General features: G+C 43.4%; 1 protein-coding gene across 2 annotated transcripts in view; it reads left to right on the top strand.

Annotated features, from left to right (window-relative positions):
• Nucleotides 1–20,683, top strand: part of ELAPOR2 (endosome-lysosome associated apoptosis and autophagy regulator family member 2) — a 266,368-nt gene that overhangs the window by 179,350 nt on the left and 66,335 nt on the right. For both annotated transcript variants that reach the window (XM_069627825.1, XM_069627826.1), the window contains exons 12-18: nucleotides 2,209–2,311; nucleotides 5,874–6,011; nucleotides 7,856–8,119; nucleotides 9,840–10,013; nucleotides 14,013–14,202; nucleotides 15,961–16,054; nucleotides 17,129–17,230. In XM_069627825.1, the coding sequence (XP_069483926.1) occupies nucleotides 2,209–2,311; nucleotides 5,874–6,011; nucleotides 7,856–8,119; nucleotides 9,840–10,013; nucleotides 14,013–14,202; nucleotides 15,961–16,054; nucleotides 17,129–17,230 (1,065 nt within the window). The remainder of the gene's footprint in view (nucleotides 1–2,208; nucleotides 2,312–5,873; nucleotides 6,012–7,855; nucleotides 8,120–9,839; nucleotides 10,014–14,012; nucleotides 14,203–15,960; nucleotides 16,055–17,128; nucleotides 17,231–20,683) is intronic.

Below are 20,683 nucleotides of genomic sequence, written 5' to 3'. Positions count from 1 at the left end.
AAACGGCGATACAATTCAGTGGATCAGGTTGACGCCCTAGAGCCGGCTACATCTGGAGGTTGTTGCAATGCTTTAGACTACAGCTCCCATGATTCATTGCCCATTGGCTTTATGGCTAGGCATGATGGGAGTTGTAGTGCAAGAACTTGATGAGAGAAGGAGGTTCAAGTTGTGAAAATGGTTCAGCGGTCATGCTGGTTTTATCTTGAGCAACTCCAGAACCTGGCAAAATAACACTGTTCACATGTATTTCATTTTATAGAGGGGTTTACTGTTGGGGGGAAGCAAGCGGGTCCCATGGAGTTGCTTTCCGATGGAATTGGCAATATGCTTAACTGCCTGCACGCTGCATTGCATTCTGATCCACAAGATGGTGCATACAAAATGGCGGACTATAATTCCAAGAAATCCTAGTTTTTAAAAACCCTTGCGTGTTGCGATTAGGTGCCCTTTGGAGGAAAGTTTCACATTTTATTGCATAAAGGACACTCTTTCCTAAATGGTGCAATTCATGCACAAGCGTCTTCCTTCCGAACGCTGATCTGGAAATATATTTGAAAAGCATGATGGTGGCGAAAGGCGTCGGTGGGTCCCCTTTGCCATACAAGAAGGTGCAACATTTCAAGCTGTGAGCTCGTCCCCCCACCCCCCCTCATTTGTGAAAGAAGTGTGGTGCATGACGGAAGCGCATGCACGTCAACCATGACATACATGTGTAGCCCTAGCACCACCCATCACCGCGAAGACCCTGTGAAACCAGCCTTACTGTGACAAGTCCACACCGACCATGAAGAAATCCAACCCACAACTACACACTGGACCCGAGAAGATGGAGTAACGAGGCTCAAGCCTCGATATCTAAGAATCAACGCTGATGGATAAAATCTGTCTAAAACGAGAAGAAAGACGAGTGACAAGTCCACACCGACCATGAAGAAATCCAACCCATAACTACACACTGGACCCGAGAAGATGGAGTAACGAGGCTCAAGCCTCGATATCTAAGAATCAACGCTGATAGATAAAATCTGTCTAAAACGAGAAGAAAGACGAGTGACAAGTCCACACCGACCATGAAGAAATCCAACCCATAACTACACACTGGACCCGAGAAGATGGAGTAACGAGGCTCAAGCCTCGATATCTAAGAATCAACGCTGATGGATAAAATCTGTCTAAAACGAGAAGAAAGACGAGTGACAAGTCCACACCGACCATGAAGAAATCCAACCCATAACTACACACTGGACCCGAGAAGATGGAGTAACGAGGCTCAAGCCTCGATATCTAAGAATCAACGCTGATAGATAAAATCTGTCTAAAACGAGAAGAAAGACGAGTGACAAGTCCACACCGACCATGAAGAAATCCAACCCATAACTACACACTGGACCCGAGAAGATGGAGTAACGAGGCTCAAGCCTCGATATCTAAGAATCAACGCTGATGGATAAAATCTGTCTAAAACGAGAAGAAAGACGAGTGACAAGTCCACACCGACCATGAAGAAATCCAACCCATAACTACACACTGGACCCGAGAAGATGGAGTAACGAGGCTCAAGCCTCGATATCTAAGAATCAACGCTGATGGATAAAATCTGTCTACAAGAAGAAGACAGAAGAAGCACCACCCAGGACTTGGTGCATAATGAATAGATTTAGGTGCGAGTGTTGCTCCGATTGGTGAAATCAAGTTGTTGAAAGGAGATCAGAGGATTACAAACGTCAGACTGAATTTCTGTTGTAACCTGTGGCGCCATGTGCCAATGAATTAACAATGTATTTAAGTCCAATGTAAGAGCAACAATGAAAGATTGTCATTTACAGTCGTATAATCTTGCACTAAAACGTTACTGTACCATCTGCATCTGCTACCACATCCTTCCACGTGTAGTACAAAAGGATGCCTTCAAAGAAGACTCTTCGTGACTTCATCCATATTCCATTGTGCCTTTTTTACTATTAAGTGTTTCGTATAATCGGACATCTTCGAATAATTCTGTTGCACTCAGGTTTTAGTTTGTCTCAGTACATGGTTCTTCAGCCATAGTCACATCCTGACTCCGCTTCAGCAGGCATTAACCTACGATTACCAAAGAAAGCTTGAAGGGAAAATGAAACAAATGTTCTTTTGAAGTGTTTTTCGCCCTTGCTAAGTGTCATATAGTTTCAATGAAACCGTTTCTCTCCCTCTTCTGATATGCAGACCCCCAACATCGGTGACCGGGGCATCAGGGGCAGAGCTGGGGCGGCTGACGTTCGTTTTTGAGACGGTCTGTTCTGCGGATTGTGTTTTGTACTTCATGGTGGTAAGTGGTTTCAGTTTTTTCTTCCTGGCCTTTTTCACTGATCAGCCTGTTTTGCGAATGCTGAAAAGTCTGTCAATCGGAGAACTTTGTTTTATGTTTTTGAACCAGTGGTCAAAAAGTAAACTGCTTTCCTCAATCCTAAAATGGAAGTCTGAATACATAGAACTCCCCGTCCTGAGGATCGACGAGGCAAAATCTCTACTTCCGGGTCAACCTCAGATTGGAACTCCAATGATTGTCTTGCACCAAACTCTAATAACTGAGGGCTTCGCTAATCTGAATTCTCTACTTACCCCAGCTAAATTGTCTCGGGAGGATAGCTCAGGGGCAACACGCTTGCCTTGTAAGCAAGATGACGCAGTGCAACACAGGTTCGATCGCCGGTTCCGTGCTTGGAAACCTCTCGGTATTAAGCACATTATAAATAACCAATTACAATTACAACAGACTCCCCTCTCCATCTTCATGCACCTTTACATTACATAGACAGACCACCATGCACATTGCGTAGTAACGCTACGTTACCCTTGCCACATACATTCCCAGTCTCTGTGCATGCAGTGCCAGATCTTCAGCTATATCACATACACACACACACGCCAGTCCATGTTAGTGACTAACCTGGGGTCCTAGTGTTTGGTAGCTTTTGGGTTCTCCTCTCTGGAGAAAACGTGCATGTGTCACCGTTACAGACCACAACCAATCACCGTTGCAGACCACAACCAACCATGGCGCCATTCAAGTCTCAGTACCTCCAGCCTACACTCGTACCTCTGTTTCGAGATCTGCTGCCTCCACCTCATTACACCCAGAGTCGCATGCAGCAAGGCCTCCAAAATGGGCCAGGTCTGTTTGCAAGACCCCTTTCCATTACAGGGAACAGGTTTAAAGGTCAACTGAGCCATGGACAGCCATTAAGTTCAATATTTACGCCTCTTATGGCAGTACTCTTGCGTGGGGTATCTGGCATGAAGGACCATCTAAAAATGTGATGCGTATTATTTGGGAAATTGGGCTATTAATTGGTTTGGCATCAGACTTCTACACTGTTGAAGTGAAGCAGTTATGAGCAAAAGCAACTTTATTGTGTGATTTGGGTAGAAGCCATGTTTTGAATCTTTGAATTTGTGTCCCGTGTGGAATAGGCGATTTCAGGGCTGCATCACTAGCTCTGTTGCTTTTGTTGTCCGAGAGGGGGGCAGGCGATGGTGGATCTGGTCGCAGTCTAGATAACTGCTTAATGGCTGCATTTTAAAAACCTTACGTCAGTAGGCTGGACCAGTGCCTAGGGTAGGGTTATGCACTAGATTCAGCTCTACAGTGGCCGAGTTGCTTTGCAGAATGCCGCAGACCAAAAACCAGGCCCTTGGCTTACATGTTCTCTTTAAAGCTTCTGGAGCTCCTTTTGAGCAAATTCCATATCCTTATTGTTTAAATATACCTTTACAGGCTCTGTAACAGAGACTTGTTTCGCCCGTCACTATGGCAACTCCCCTCCTCCTCACTGTGGTTCCTATGAACATAGAAAAGTGGGCGTTGTCTTTTGTGAAGGACCTCCCTTTCTCATTTCAATGGCGGCCATCTTTGTATAAGGATTTTTTCGATGCAAGAAACTTTTTCAAAGCTCAAATCTTGTACACCAACTGATATGGGTTGGCACCCGGATGTTTGACGTGGTCGCTAATAGCCTTATGCGGCCCGTTTTCAGTAGATTCTGGTCATCAAAGGCATGGCAGACCAGCTCCAATGTTAGAAGGTTAAAAGTAGTTCATGAGCAGTGCTACTTTTTAGGAGAGGTGATGTTACAATTGAGTAACTTCACTTTCTCGCTGAACTATGAAGGCTCGGTTAACTTGGTGAATGTGGCCTCACAATAGTCATTTGGTCTCATCATTGCACGCAATACGCACATGCTCTTTTCGGAGGGTGACTTCGTATGATGCCATGGGAGTTAATTAAAGTCTTCCTCAAGTGCCTAGCTATTATGCAGGTCTATGCATAAAGGAAGAGCATACTCGTCCATGGCACTTAAGGGGTTAAACGTTTCTCTCAGCAGAATGTCTGCTTTATTATGGCGGGAGGTGGCACGCATTCGGTGCTACATGCTTGCGGTATGCGGTCTACCCACTCTTGCCACAATGTTTCCGCAGCCGACACTCATCACCTCTCTCCTCTGTCCTGGCCTTCTCATCCACCGCAACCATGTTGCAATTCTTTCAGTGTGAACATTTTTTTCCCTATCTTTTTGCTCACTTTTTAGCTTGAGGTCTAGAGGGGTGTAAGGTTTTAGTTTTGCCTCAGATCGGCACTAACCTCCTGCAAGGAAACAAACTATTGATATTTGATGGTATGGTATTGTTTATTTATGATATGATAGGTTATTTATAACACTCTTAATACCCAGAGGTTTCTAAGCGTGGACCAGGGGATCGAACCTGTGTTTTGCGTCTTGCTTCCAAGGCTAGTACGTTGCCCCTGAGCTATCCCCGTGATGGCGCCTATACACAGGCAAGTGTTTCAAAGCTCTCAAGGAGGGTGGGAACACTGGGAACAAATAAGTCGCTCAGAGCTCTTGAACATTTGGGATGATAATAGTTTGCACATGCTTGATGCCGAAAGATTGCGGCCTGGTTTTCTCCTGGCATTTGTGAAGGGAAACATTTGTGCTATTAGCGAGACCAGTGACCATTCTGTTATCTAAACTCATGCCAAAGTGCATTAAAACTGCCATGTCTGCCCGTTGAATCATCGGTTAAAAGGTTGATGGCTTAATTGCAGCTATTAAGCTGTCCGTGTTGTAACAAATGTCTTAACTAAATGTACCTTGAGCCGCTTGATTTCTAAGCGACACAACATCCCATCACACAACCCTGAGTTAAATGATTTAGCTCCTCAAATTGGCCACCCCCTTTTTAAATTAAAGAGAAAGTAAAGCCGTACTGTTTTAGTTTTATTGGGGGGGCGGTTTGTAGAAATTTGCCGTATATAAAGTTAGTAATATTAAAAATAAATGACTAGGAACATTTCTGTTTATAGAAATTCCACATCTCTGGTTTTGCCTATGCTTGTGTGTATCCATGAATGCCCCTTTTCAATTACCTTTTTATTGGCATTTATATCAATCAAAGTACCACAGAAAATACCCCCCCCCCCGCCCAACTACTGGTGGCACTGGCCAATAATTTACCCATTTTGGGGGATCATTCAAGAAGCGATAAAGTAAACATTGGGAATGGAGGCGAAGACGAGCAAGGGACTGTTTATAATGGGTCTGGATGGAGAGCTAGAAAAGTTGACCATGAATGCCCTTTTTGATGTTGGGTAGATGTATAAAAGGGTGTGGTCATTTCTGTTCTGTTTGCGTGAGTGATCGGGATGCTGAGTAACCAGTAACCCGCCTGATCTCTAACTAGAAACATTGACTGAGGAAAGGGGTTGTGCTCAAATCTGGGGGGATTGCAAAGCATTCAGTGACTGCTTAGTGTCCTGCCAAATTTCAGTCCAGGATTTTCATGCATGTTTTTGTTTGCTTATTTAACACTGCTCTTATTACGTTGTTTAGGATATCAACAAAAAGAGCACAACTGTGGTGGAGTCCTGGGCCGGAAACCGAGACAAGCAGTCGTACACGTATACGGTGTCCAAGAACGCAACCTATATGTTTACCTGGGCTTTCCAGCGGACAAACCTACCGCAGGATGTGAGTATCTTTGCATGTATCCATTTGATGGAGACTACTACTGTTGTCTCTGCCTTATTCAGACCATTAATTATCATGCAGCTGTGTCCTGGTGCCAGGTAGTATTTGAGGTGAGACCTTGAAATTGGCCGATGAAGCCAACTGCAAATAATTACTTGCACATAGTGAAGGCAACAGGCACACACAGATACTCACTTATGTAGGTCCTCACTTGTAGGATAATCGGAGTTTCTTTTCTCATGGATAGCATTTCCAATCCATAATCATTATAATAATCAGGGTTTGAGTTCCTCCATAAGGCACCACATATTTAGATGAATAATCGATCAGTATTGCTGGTTTCCATGATGGTCGCTTAACAAATAAATGCCGTCCATGACTCAGGATTTACCGGGTGGTGCCATAAGGTAGCAAGTCCTCTGCGCTCCAGAGTGGTCTAGTGCTTTGACAGCCAGCGGGACACAGCAGTCAACATGTTTCCCTTTCAACAGTGTATGCATGAGCGATATTGACGCAATGCATCATGACTTGAGCTGCTGTGTCGCATTAGTCTTTGCATTTCATGATGCCATGTAATGTAATATGTTATGACCTAGGTCATGTCAGGATGTTATGCCATGTAACGATGCATCACGTGTTTGTCCTGTGATAGCTTTGCATTGCTAGTAAGCTGCCAGGTGGTCATTCCCAGTCATTTTGCTATTCCCCAAAAACATGATAGTCCCCCAAAAGCTCCCGATTGTCATTACCACTTAACCCCCAATTTAACATTTCCAGTAAGCCCACAAAATCTGTTCTAGTGCACTACGCTGAAAAATCCCAATCGGCCCCAAACATTATGGACAGCAGAGGGCTGCTGGGAAAACCCTACATGTGTAGTGCAAACTGGAAAAGCATGTATCCATACTCTAGAAATGATCTGTGATGGCCCCAAAGTGACAAACAACCCTAAAAATAAGACTAATAATACATTGTAATCTCATAGCACTTGTAACTTGGTGGGTTTCCAGTTTGACTGCATGCATGTTTGTTCAGAACCTCTTCGATACACACACTTCAAAGTCTGACATGAGCTTTGCAAGGATGAAAAGTTCTTCCAAGCCTTTGAACCTGCATCCCTTAGATTACGCGACCTCTCGAGGGATCACCAAGAATGCGTTTTCACTGTATCATGTGCTCTAATTGGCAGAATACATCTGAAAGCCTGCACTATAGTTGCCTTGTAGAGGGAAGGTTATTGAGGTTCCTCAACAGCAGGCCAAAGGAACTATCGAAGGTTTCTATATAGACACGAGGTCATTGTTCATTTTCTGAGTTGGCTGATTAGTGCTGCTCTGGTCTTCAGCTTCAGCGTTTTGGGTCGGAACCTGGACACAGGATGCAGAAAGGACCAAACAGACGCAGCAGAGGCTGATCGAAGGAACAGAGCTTCTTCCATGAAGAGGGAACTCGCCCCTCAACCCCCAGCAAAAAAATGTGAAGGATTAGCTCTCAAAGACCTGTAACACCACAGCGATCATTGAAACAAGACTCATGTAGAATTTAGTGCATCACTGCCTCCTAAAATATTCTGTTGACAAGCAGTTCACTGTCATTGACACAAGCTATAAAGAGGTGGGCACATAGAAAATTCCATGTTCTGGGAATATTTTATGGGCAAATAAAGGAGGGAAGATCCTCGTCTCCATGTGGAATGCATCTGCATTTTATTTAGGGGACCAACATGTTTAAACACATTAAGTATTACTTAAAGGGTGTAAGTGGTGTTTATATTCTCAATTTGGGGAGCGGTATCCGCAATAATGGCAAATTAAATCCGACCTTTTATTCTTTTCTTGATTCAGGCCAGACATCTTATAAATGACGTTGTGAAGATTTACTCCATTACTATGACTAATGTGGCGGACGGGGTTGCTTCGACCTGCCGAGCCTGCGCCCTTGGCTCTGAGCAGTCGGGTTCATCATGTGTCCCGTGCCCGCCCGGCCACTACATCGAAAAAGAAAACAATCAATGCATGGAGTGCCCGCCCAACACGTACCTGTCTGTGCATCAGGTCTACGGCCGCGAAGCGTGCCTCCCATGTGGACCCGGCAGTATAAGCAGTAAGGTAATGGTTTCCGCACGCAGTTCTGTTAGTGCATGCTACCACATGTGCATGCCATTGTGACAATGTATTATCAGTTTTGGCCATGTTTAGAGCTTGAGGTCTGAACATAATTCCAAGCCGTGTAGTCCTATTTTTTAAACTCCAGCAATGTTTGAAATGCATTTGAATTACATTCAAGTGATGCAAAAGAGTTCACAATACACAACAGAGAATTACGGTTCGTTTAGTTGTCTGGGATGAGCGCCAATGTTATGGAACACTGTGAACAAAACATAAACAATATTACTGGGATACACTGCAGACTTTCTGGGAAGCATGTCAAGTGTCTTGGTAATAGTAAGCAAAACTAAAATAGCAATTATTGAAACAAGTACAAATACCTATCAAGAGCTACAAAACGTTCTGTGTTGCCAGAGGCTGTTGCAACCCATAATGGTATCCAGTGACTAGTGTTTTATTTGATGGATTGTTTAACCGAAACAAATCCATTGAAACACACTGATCTATATGGGCTAACGGGTTAAAATGGGTGGGGAGGGGGATGGAGACTGGGGTGCAGGGGAAACCCCAAATAAAAAGAAAACCAATTCAGTGATTTTCTTTTCTGTTCAAAAATCCATTTGAGCAAAAATAATGTTCGGTAATATCACAGTGAACCCTCATACTGGGTGAAAGGTTCAAGTAATTTGTTGTCCGCCTTGCTTAATGCTGACTGTAAGGGTTGGCTAAGCTGTGTCCTGCAGCTGGCGCTGGTAGGTAGACAATGCCCTAAGGAGCATTCTGAGAGTTAGTGATAGGTAGAAAGTGAGGTAACCAGCTTTCTGCTCCTTACGCTGATGGGTACAAAGTGTGGGAAGCAGTGGGCTGCGACAATAAAATATGCTTGTTCTGGGAGAGAGAAGGTTGTTCTGAACGGGGCTAGAAGAAGACATGAGGCAGGCCTGAGGTTGGAGGACACCCAGAAGCAGACTGGAAGCTCCCTTCATGCAAACCAGCACATAGGGGGGCTGGGGAATGTTCCTCCTTTTTACTGACTGCATTTTGAAGCCTCTGAAATATACACACATTCACAAAAGCAACACTCTGTAGGCTTTGCTAAAGAGAAATGCATATGAATCGATGCATCCCTCATCCTGCATGGTTGAAGCAGCAGGGGGTAGTGTTTTAAAAATTGCTGGTATTTAAGAGACCGCATGTTTCAGTCTTATCTCTGTATGCTTAATGTGTTTTTATCTGGGGAAGACTTGATTGGGTACTGGAATCAAATTGAAGCATACGAATGTTACTTGTGAGTGGTTGTAAACAATAAAGTATGCTGTAACCCATGTCCTGACTTATGGTGGGGTGTGTTGCAGATGCAAGGGCCAATTACAATGCTGGGCAGGGAATGCCATAAGGGAAGTAGCAGTTGGATCTTTAGGAAGTGACCACTCCATGCTGAATGTTGGGCATTGTTAACAGACCTAGAGATGCAGATTTTGGGTATTGTGGGAGGTGCCAAGTCAGACAACTAGACTGGCTAGTAGGAATCCCTTGCGTTTCAGCAATGGCGGGGAGTAGCGTGGTCTTCCATGCGCAACTGAAAGAGCAGCTGGGTTCTTGAATCCGTCACTCTTATAGGTAAGACTCGGCGCTTCTATGTAGACCTACGCAGCTGCGTTGACTATCGACACTCTAATTGAACCAAAGAAGATCACTGGTTGCATTTGTTGTGCCGCAGGGTCATTCGGAGTGCTACAGCGATTGCATCTTACAATACAGATATCAGAACAAGACCCTCCAGTATGACTTCAGCGCCTTCAGTAGAGCAACCTCTTTGATGAACGGGCCAAGTTTTACATCCCGAGGGACCAAGTACTTTCACAACTTCAATATCAGTTTGTGTGGAAATGGGGTAAGTGTTCATTTCCAGTGTATGGGGGATGGGATAAATTAACTGTATTATAAATGGATGTCATCCATATTCCGATTGGTTCTTGCCAAAGAGCAGATGCGATAGAAATATTCAAATCATGCTTGGAACCAAAGGAATACCAGTAGAAAATAGGCATTTTAATTCTGACCGATTAAACAAAAGAATGTTACTTTTTTTTATGTTTAAAATATTTTTATTATACAAAATGAATATACATGGAAATTAATATTATCAAAGATGTGTGAAATATATGACAAATATCTGGAAGAAGCATGAACATCATTGAGTAAAGAAGATTACAAGCTTTTAAATAAAAAGGGGGGCTGACAATACAATAACAAACAATACAAATAACCGACAAGGCTACAAACAAGACATGACATACACAGTAGGGAGGAAAGAAGGGGCTGAGGGCGTACATAATAAGCGTGACTATTCTTACATGACATCACTGAGAGTCAGCATTCCACAGGAAATCAAGAAAGGGGTGCCATTTCCAACTATGTTTACAGAGTAGATCAGGAGAGGAGGCATTGCAAGTTTCTAGTTCCTCCAGAAATTATAATGAATATGATTTAAGTTTTTCCAATTAATAGTGATGGTTTGAATTGCAACCATTAAACATAATTCAAATCGAAAGTCTGCATGTTTGTTAGAGGGCGTAGAATGCAAAAGAGAACTACCAAAAATAAGGAAGTCAAAGCAAAAATCTTGATGAAGTTTGAAAATAGATTTGATGGTGCGGCATACAGAGTTTCAGAAACTTTTACACGTTGACATTATACAAACCTATGCTTAAAGGAGCCTGGGAAGTGTAAACAGCTACAACAATTGCCATCCGGCATTAGTCCACAGGTGAAGAGAGAGACAGGGGTGATTAAGGCTCTATGGTGGAAAAGGAAAAGGGTTTGGGTTAGACTGGCTGAAGCAGTAATCTTAAAAATGCATTTCCATTGTGGGGGCCAGCATAATTGAAGATCCGGTATCGTGCAGTCCTTCTTCCAGTCACTATGAAGAAGGTCAACCATTGGTGAAGGAGAAGTCGACATTAAAATGTTGTAATATGTAGAGGCAGTAGTATCAGAATTCAGCATATGTAATAGCCTTTGCGCATCCAGAATATTAGAGTTATGTATAAACGATTCATCATTTTCAGAAATTGCAGAATGTTTCTAACAATCAGATTGTTGCTTTTATTGAAGTGACAGCATAAGTACTTTTACAGTGAATAAATATGCACTTATACATTTAATATTTTTCAAATCTCCTGCCATAGCTTTAATTATTTTCTCATGTTTATGCAGAAAGCGAAAGTAAAGTCCAGTTGTCATCTTAGTCACACACGTCGTGGATTGGCCAATAATGTCTTAGGAAAGTCTTAGCAATCACTGATGAGTGTCTCGTCCTCCATCTTTTCATGCGATGTGCATTTTTCATGTATATTTGGAAAATACACGTAATTATTACCGGAGTCCAGTGGGGGGCAGTAGTGATGCAATGTCCAGTCTGGCGATGATGGAAGCCCCTACCGGAGGTGATCTAGGCCTATGTTCGATCACTACAAGGCTGTGAAGGAAGAATGTAGAATTGGAGCAAGGCGTACTGGAGGTTTTCAGAGGCCGCGGTGGCCCTGGAGCACGAGTTCTGGTGAAGCCCTAAGATCAGGATCTGCAACCTTTGTCTCTCCAGATGTTTGGACTGCAACTCCCATCAGCCCTAGCCATCATACTCCAAAGGTGGGGGATCATTGGAGTCCCAGTTACAAAATCTACAGAGCCACAGGTTGCAAAACCCTGACCCAAGATTACAGGTCCAGTGACCGAATGGAAGTTGGGGGACCATCGGAACATGGACCATGCTCCTGGAAGAGGTCAAAGAATTCTAAGAATCGCAGGTGCAGAGGTCAGTTTGTGTGTGCATTTACTGCCCATTCCTGTAGCAGGGTCTGCAAGCAGAGTGCCGTGCGAGATGGCCGAGTGCAGACAGGCAACACAGGAAAAGCTGAACATGATGGCAGCAGCAGCGATTGAGCACAAAAATGACCCTAAAAAAAAAAACTGTATGCTTCAGTCAGTAATACGTTTATTCGGATTAAAAAAACATAAAAGCAGCAAGAAATAACACAATGACACAAAAATAAATGGCACACACAAACTTCCAATCAGATTAATCGTTTGCTAAAAAGATGGTTTCATTACATAAAGCCATGAAAATGTTCCTGGACTTTATGGCAAGCTTAAGAAAAGTTAGCATAGTCCATCCTATTAGAGGCAAGTCCACCATTCATAGATGACATAGTGCAACCCAACATTGATCAAACCTCTTGGCTGTCAGTAGTGGAGCTGCTCTGATGTGGTCAAATGCTGGGCAAAATGTAGGCAGTCCTCCTTGTTAGCCCCACAAAGTGGACGAGTATTACTCTCCAAATCATCTGTCCAGACAGCTGTGATCGCTCCGAGTGGTAGACCGTGGAATCTGGCTCTGTGGTACAGAATCTGCAGAGATGGTCAAATGCCTCAGTTGACCAGGTTTGGCAAATTCTCTCACTTCTCATTTGTCTTTTGGTTTGGACACTAATTGGTCTCTTAATTTGGATACCACCGCTCGGTTAAGAAGATTTGGAGGCCTAAAGTGCTGTTGCGCACTGATGTTTGCAAGGGCGGTTTTAACATGCAGCATCCAGTGGGCAGACGTGTTGCTATGGTCTAGCATTGTGTTTAGAATTAACTGTCTTTAGGATTGTTCCAAATTCTCAACCGATCGGTTGCAAAAATAGGTCATCCTCGATAAAATTCATCCTCAACTCTTTAAATTTTATGCAGAACTTGGTAGACCAAGAATCTTTAAAAAAAACAGTGATTTTCCATAATCTGGGAAAGACCCAAAACCCCACAATGAGGCCCCATAGTTAACAACCAACAGTTCTTTTCTTTTTGTACACCTCGAGCATCCTGTCCAGTGTTCGCAACCCACACATTTTGGATAATCAAAAGCCGCCACCAATGGCCTGCTTCATTCTGGTGGTGTCCTTCTTGCCGGGGCTAGCCCCGTTAGTGTACTATTAATAGCAATTGCCAAATAATCAAATGCCGCGACAACTGGGATTTTGGGGCTATTGCAAGAGAAGAGGGGCAGATTAATGTGTCTTTCTGGCCTGTGGCACACTGGTATGGCAGAGTTGGCAGCATTGACTTACAGATCCAAGTCCCTCATGAAACTAGAGTACCCACTAATACGTTTTGAACTGTGTTAGGGAGCGGGCAATTAGAACTGTCTAATCAGCATAACCACTTTCTCAGTCTGGGGGTATCTGTTCCTAGTTGTATAAGGACCTTCTATAAATCGTTAATGTAAATGAAGAGAAGCAGGGGTGCTAAGACCCCAGTGCCCGCCGATGTGCAGTGTCCCCCTCTGGCACTCCATACGCAGGCAGTTGTGCCCGTGTGGATAGTCTCCAAGGCTATTAAGTCCTTTGGATAATTGACAGTTTGGAGTCCATTCCACATCTTGACATGGTTGGCCTTGTCAATGGCAGTGGGCAGGTCCATGAAGGATCTAGTCACAAGAAACTGCTTCAGGACAGGATGCTCAAGGGCTCCTCGAGGAAAGACCACTGTAGTTGTCCATCCTGGGCTATTCCACAATGGAGCTGAACTTTCTGAACAGAAGGAAACAGTGATTGACACATTTTAGGGGCTTCTTAGTGAACACATAAGGCTGCAGTGCCAGTGCATCCAAGTATTCTGATCTGACCTTGGCGCGGCCAAACCATTGTACCCTTACCCCACAACCTACCCCCAACAGGAACATTTTAGAATCCAAGGAACAATAATGAAACAGGTGCTTGAATAAATATTCTTCATTTAAGTGATTTTCAGAACCAAAAAACATTACGTCCAGCCATGAAAGGATAGCGTGCACGACACCATATACTCTGTTTAATGTTTTGAAAATCTGATCTTGGTTTCATTTTTTTAGGGGGAGCCATTGGCCATTTGCATGGACAACATCACCGACGTCACCTTGAAGGTCATGGACTCTGAATCGGAGGACTTTACCAATTATGTGAGGTCCTTTGTCTGCCAGTCGACGATCATCCCCTCCGAAAGCAAAGGATTCCGAACGGCGCTGTCCTCTCAGTCCATCAGCCTCGCGGACTCCTTCCTAGGTACTGTGTGTTTGAGGTCCACTCGAGGCGCGTTGACAAGTGTTGCAGAAGCTGCTGCCACAGTAGGCCAATCGCTGCCTAGGGCACCACTAGAAGGACACCAGTTGTGGTCCCTAAATAAAATGTATTGTCCTCATTGCAAGGAAGGGCAGTGGATACCAAAAAAACAACTTGCCAGCGCCGTGATTGGATTGCCTCCTGCAGCCAGGTAGTTCATTGCCAGAGGGCATAATGGCCCACCCTCCCAAAATGTCCATGTTTCCGTGTGAGCTTTCAGCATTTAAAGTAAATCTTTTTGCCTTCAGAGGCAGGCAATGTTCTACGAGCGGGCAATCTTATCTGCCAAGCATCAGGGTGGTCATTTGATGTGTTTGGAGTAATCCTACGTCTATTCCAGCTGTCTGCAGCCTTTGGTTCTCCAGATGATTTGGACTAAAACTCCCATGATAACGCTCCATTTATTATGCTGTCCAGGACTCTTGGAACGTGTAGTCCAAAACATCTGGACCGCCAACGGTTGCAGACGCACGTCTATTCTATATGGGTGTGTTTACATAGCATGTTACTGAGCCATAGAGTGTGATCCTTTGCCTGGAATGGCAAATGCAGAAGTTGCTTCCTTTCTACAGGTGCTGTCCGAATTCAGATATTTAGCTGGCTTAATAGGGTGCCACGGTGTGGCCGAAAGTTCTGCTTGGTATGACCCTTAACTAAACAAATGGCAATTGAACAAGAGTTGCTGTTCTCATTTCTGTCTCACCTTCTGCTCCTGAGCCTTTTGCTTTCAAGTTATGTGCCCAATTCTTCATCGGGAAACCTCCGCATTACTGGGTCGGTAACTCGAGGAGTCGGCTCATAGCCGCTGTATACAGACCCATTTGAGGGCGAAATGCCACGTTTTTACTTGTCCTATTGGGCCTATTTGGAATGGCATTTTTGGGGCGCTTCCAAATCCGTTAAGGGGCATGGAGTGGAGTTAACCTCTCAGTTGTGCTTTCCTGCACTATGTTGGAAGTGCACTTTGTTGTGCACTCTTGAGTTTTGTACTGAAGTTTAATAATTCGTTTACATGTCTGACATGCTCTGCTTCTGGCACGTGACTTTTACATGATCAGTGAACACACAGCCGGGTACACCAAGTGCACTGGAAGAGGATACACTCCTCCATTACTAGAACCAACACATACGTCACACAGTGCAGGAAGCACATTCAATTGAAGAATAACTTGCAAAGGTCCACAATCGCTAGAAAACTTCAGAAGTCGTTGTTGCTAATGGCTTCACAAACTTAACAGAATATGAATGTGAAGTTTTCCGTTCCTACACACGCACGACATATACACTAGTATTGCTAATTTTTTTTAGCTGCGTTTCTAACGGTACAGAGTTCTTACATCGGCAGGCTTTTTTTTCCGCCAAGTTTTTTGCCGGAAATCTTCAGCTGAAAAAACTCATAGAAACAAATGGGGTGCAGGGTAAGGGGATATAAGGGGTCAGGGGGTGGGGAATAGGGACAAGATTATAGGTAAGGTGGAGCTTGAGGGGGTGAACCCACAAAATACAAATTTCAATTACTTTTTTTTCGACTGAACATTTTCGGCATAAAACTCTGTGAAAAAAACCTGTTGATCTAAGAACATAGAACCGTTTTTAACATTACTGTTGAGGATCGTTGCTCTTGTCTGAGGTAACTGGTGATAAGAGTGCATCTTTTAGCCAAACTGTCCCTAGTACAATGTTTTTGTTGTTGTTTTGCAGGAGTTACCACTGCGCCAACTCTTAAAAACATTACAGTCAAAGATGACCTCTTCCCGTTTCAAGGGAGCTTACCCGATGTCCATTTCTTTTACAAGTAAGTGAACATTTGTTGTGATGTTACACTAGTAAATCTGTCTATTCAAATTCTCTAGGGAAAACTACTCAAAAACTTAAACCGGATTCAGAATGAATAAGGTACGTGGCAGAAACACTCCACGTTCTTCAAATTTTAAACTCCCCTCCTTTTGGACTACGCTATTGATATCAAATTGTCTGAGACACCCAACTTAGCATAATTCTCTGGACGGTTAAACCACATCAAACGGTATTAAAACAAATTTCAGTGAAGCAATGACTAGCAAATCGGCCTCCTACTAGAACAAGGTCATTGACGCAATAATGGCTGGAGTCCTTTAGAATATCGCTGAACTGTAGTCTGCGGACGGTGAGAAAGAGAAATAAACCGGAACGAGAGGTTTCAATGAATCCCAGCAGGCTACATAAGTAGAGAGACTGTGAAGTTAGAACATTCCTTAGAAGTGACCTGTGCAAAAACATTACAACTACAACTGCCACCTTCCTATGGGAGGTTTGGATGTAGTACAAGAAAGTAGCACTTGGTGACTGACACAATCCATAAGAGACCCTATGCACCCACCAACTTCCAAGCCTATCTCTTGACGCTTTACCCGATGACTCAGTCACCTAATACGCCCAATCTATGAGCATCTAATAGAGAACAGTAGTTTTTAGTCATATTATTTACATATTTGATTTTAAACCTAAATGTTTTCTTTAAATATGTCCCAAAATATTTTGAAAATACATTTTATCTTGCCAATTTTTAATCTGTGCACAATTTAAATCCAAAAGCATGCGAACAAATAATTTAGTTGTCCCCCCAAATGCCTGATATTCTACAATTTTGTTTCAAAAATCAATATTGATTATTTTATTGACTAATATTAATGGTTGTGCTGTATAATTATTTTCCTTTCCCTTTAGGTGTAACTTTAGGAGTTTCTTAATCAGGCTGAGTCAGGCTGTGCTGATCAAAAAAGAGAACATCATATAAGAAAGTACAGAATTATGCAAGTTGTTATGCACTTGTATATGATTTAGCTTAATGCATAAATGGAAGTGTAATCCTTTGTCTTGTGTTTTGAAGGACTTCTGGGATTACATCTTCTTGTGAAAATGGACGCGCCACTGTTATTACTATGAGGTGTAATCCTGCAAAAATTGGTACAGGCGAGATTTCAGTGCCCAGGTAATTTAACCACTTGTTTATAAAGTTTTGCAACACAGTTCTTTGACAATGAGTAAAACATGTTATAACACAATAACAAGTTCTAAATGTCAAAATTAAAACTTGTAAGAGCAAATCGTATTGTGCAGTATTCTTGTTCTATTCCAGAATTGACGTCAATTTAAAGGAATATTTGCAAGGTCATGTATATTCAACTTAACTATTAATATTGGTGGGCTGCACATGGTGAAAATGCACCATTCTATTTACTTGCAAGGCACCTCACACATGCATGATTGTGGTCACTTTGGATCTGGCTCTTCTAGGCATTTAACCCCTCCCCCCCACTATTGGGTGGGATATCCAAGATACAGTGAACGATGCCCCTGGCCTCCACCAACTTATTGTGCTCTCCAAATGACTTGTTACAGATATAAAAGTGTTCTTTTTTTGAAATTGGGATTGTTATCCAACTAAGTGTGTCTACGCATATTGAACATAGTGTTAAAGTTTAACATTGTTCAATATAAAAGTTGCATTCACAGTAACCATGATATCCAATAAAAACAAGATCAAAACCAACCAAACCAACTATATTTCAGACACTTCTGGACATTTTCACTCCGCAATTCCTCATAGTATTTATACTTCACAGTAAGATCTTTGTGATGCGAGTGTTCTGGTCCATATAGATTTGAAGTGTGTGTGTGTAAATGCATAGATATGTGTGTATGTATATATCGGTTTCACATAGTGTGAAGGCATCATGAAGCAAGACACAGGCAACAGATTCAGTATTTAAATAAAAACACTTGATTAACTTAAATGTCAGAAGGAAAAAGGCCTAACTTGCCCTCTGCTATGGTGGAGTTTCCCTGCCTAAGGGTTCAATTTAGGAATCTGTCTGTGTCTAAAACCTATCCTTGCCCTAATTATTAAAACTATACAATGAGTAGGGATTTCAACAACCAAAGAAACAGTGTTCAACACAGGAATCTGAGCTTGTTCCAGCTCTCGGCTTCCATTCAGCTCCTTTCCCCAAAGGTAAGAGAGTTTCATACAAAGTCTCAACGTTTACCTTTAGTCGGTTCAAGGTGGTAGAATCTCACACAAACCTTGCGTTTCTCTTCCCCAAGGTCCAAGAACCACACTTCATCCAAGTAACACAGTTCAAATATTAACAAATCTTGATGCTCTGTTCTCAAGTTAACATAGGTAGTTCTTAAAGTCTCAGCGTTCCCTTCCCCAAGACTTTGATTCCTTCAAACCGATATTCCTCATTGTGTTTTTGTGCCAGTTAAAATCTTTCCTCAATAAAGCATTCAATACGTCCCTCTACTTGGCTCAGTTTTAAAGTTCCATTCAATTTGCGATGCAATACAAATTGGTTTTGCTTAATTGTGACGTACTGTTCATTTCGAAATTCACCCTGTATTAAATTCCTTCACGTTAGAGTTCAACATGTAAGTAGATGTACTTTTTTTGTCAATGTTTAATAGTTTACTCCATTTCAAAAGTATTTATTCAGTTCAGAATTCCATACACATTAATGGCGCTTGAGAGGTGTTTTCTGTTCAGCCTGTTGTTCACACAGTTCAACGTTCAGGTATTTGACTTCACTTTAAATGCCAAGCACGGAGACTTTCGAAAACGTGTTCCCGGAGACACGCGACCACTCCGATATAAAGTATTTGTGAACAATGATTGTTTTGTGCACCGGGTTTCTCGCTTGTTTAGCAACTCGCTGGTCGCCTTATCAGCTCTTCCAGCAGCGTTGGATACATGGCCTTTGACTCCGGCCTGCAGGAGTCCAAGTCCTGCCTCTCAGACATTGCTGTATTCTCGGCTTCACACATGGGGGACCGGTGTTACATCGTCTCCACATGGCTTCCTTCCTGGCCCTTAGTCCACTCCACAGATCCCCAGCTGCCACGCTGCCTGGGACCCTCTCTGCCTGCAGTCTCCACCGTCTCAGCATCCTTTCCATGGCAGACCGGCCAGCAGCAGTTTCTTCCCACAGTTTGCCTCTCTTTTGGAATACAGTTTCCTGATGCCCTGCTGGCTTCCCTATCTCTGTGTGTTGCTTTGTTCTCCTCCCTTTATACACTTGCAACCCTCTAACAGGTTGCAGGTGTGTGGTTAAGGGGACATGCCTGACCCTCACAACATCCTAAAGGCATCTTCTTCGTCCCAGTACTAGAGTGGTGGGAAGTTATAGTGCTCATCACTTTTGGCTGGCTCTTCCTCGTCTCAGCACTTTTAAGGGTTACATGAGAAAAATTGGGGAAAGCTGATTTAAAATAACCCATAAAGGTCGGTGAATGGTTAGGTTGCTCATCAATAGGCAAAGGGGATACCATGTCTCACCTGAGGGTACCCTGCTCCCAATCATCAAGGACCCTCCACCCAGGTGATCCTGCCTCGCTTCTCCACCCCAGGGTTAGGATCCAAGAGCGATGGCCATTCCGTGGCGACCTGAGCAGAGGATCCAAGGAGAGTAGGAATGAGAATTGGGTTTCTTGGGTTTTCTTACACTGGGCCTCATTACGACCCTGGCGGAGTGGGTTTACGCCAGCGGTATTCGCGGCGGACCCTTCCGCCCTACTACGAGTTCCCGTAGCGCCATGGAGCCGTTTTCCGCCTGGTTTTTCCGGGCGGAGAAATCCATGGCGCTACGGGACCTTGTTGTTAATTACGCCACCATATTTTACGGTGGCGTAATTAACGCCTTCCCCACTTCCATTATACCCTATGGGGCAAAAATGGGAATGGGGAAGGGTAAAATGGGGAATGGGGATTTACCGCCCCGCCAAGGTCGGAATGGGGCGGTAAATCCGCCAACCCCCATGGCGGTATCGGCAGCTTTCCGCCGTGCTCCATGGTGCATATTGCACCACGATCTCCGCCAGGGTCGTAATGAGGGCCACTGTATATTATTTGTGCATTTACACATTGCGTGTGATAAAAATATAGGCAAACTTGTTTTTATTCTTAAGTTCTTAGCTTCTATTTTGTTGGTGTTGGTGTATTTTTCCAAATTGTTACACGAAAATTAAGATTCAGGTTTGTGCCAAAAATGAGAGAAACCCACGTGGACAATTTTGAGAGAACACGATCTGAGAATTCATTTTCCCTGTGACATTCTGCATTCTGAGCAAATGGAAACCAAAACTAACAACTTGCGTGAATTGACTTTACACCGCCATTCTCAGCAAGATTCTTCAGATTGGCCATACATTGCTTTTCCAATTTGGTTCCATTCCAACCACGGGTGCATATTAGGGTGTTTAATGTTTTATATTCCTCCGTATAACTGAGCAGGTAATTCTCGTCTACAGTCTTGCTTGCCAAATGATACCTGGATTTAACTATGAAAGACTTTCAGCCTTACTGGGAGAAAAGATTCTGTCCTCAGGAACTCCTATCCTGTATTCCATTCATCCTCATGGCACTCCGCCTAACCACCTCTGGCGG

Source organism: Ambystoma mexicanum, chromosome 12 (genome assembly GCF_040938575.1).
Source record: "Ambystoma mexicanum isolate Mex_15411 chromosome 12, UKY_AmexF1_1, whole genome shotgun sequence".
Taxonomy (NCBI): domain Eukaryota; kingdom Metazoa; phylum Chordata; class Amphibia; order Caudata; family Ambystomatidae; genus Ambystoma; species Ambystoma mexicanum.
This window is presented reverse-complemented; position numbering and strand designations above follow the sequence as displayed.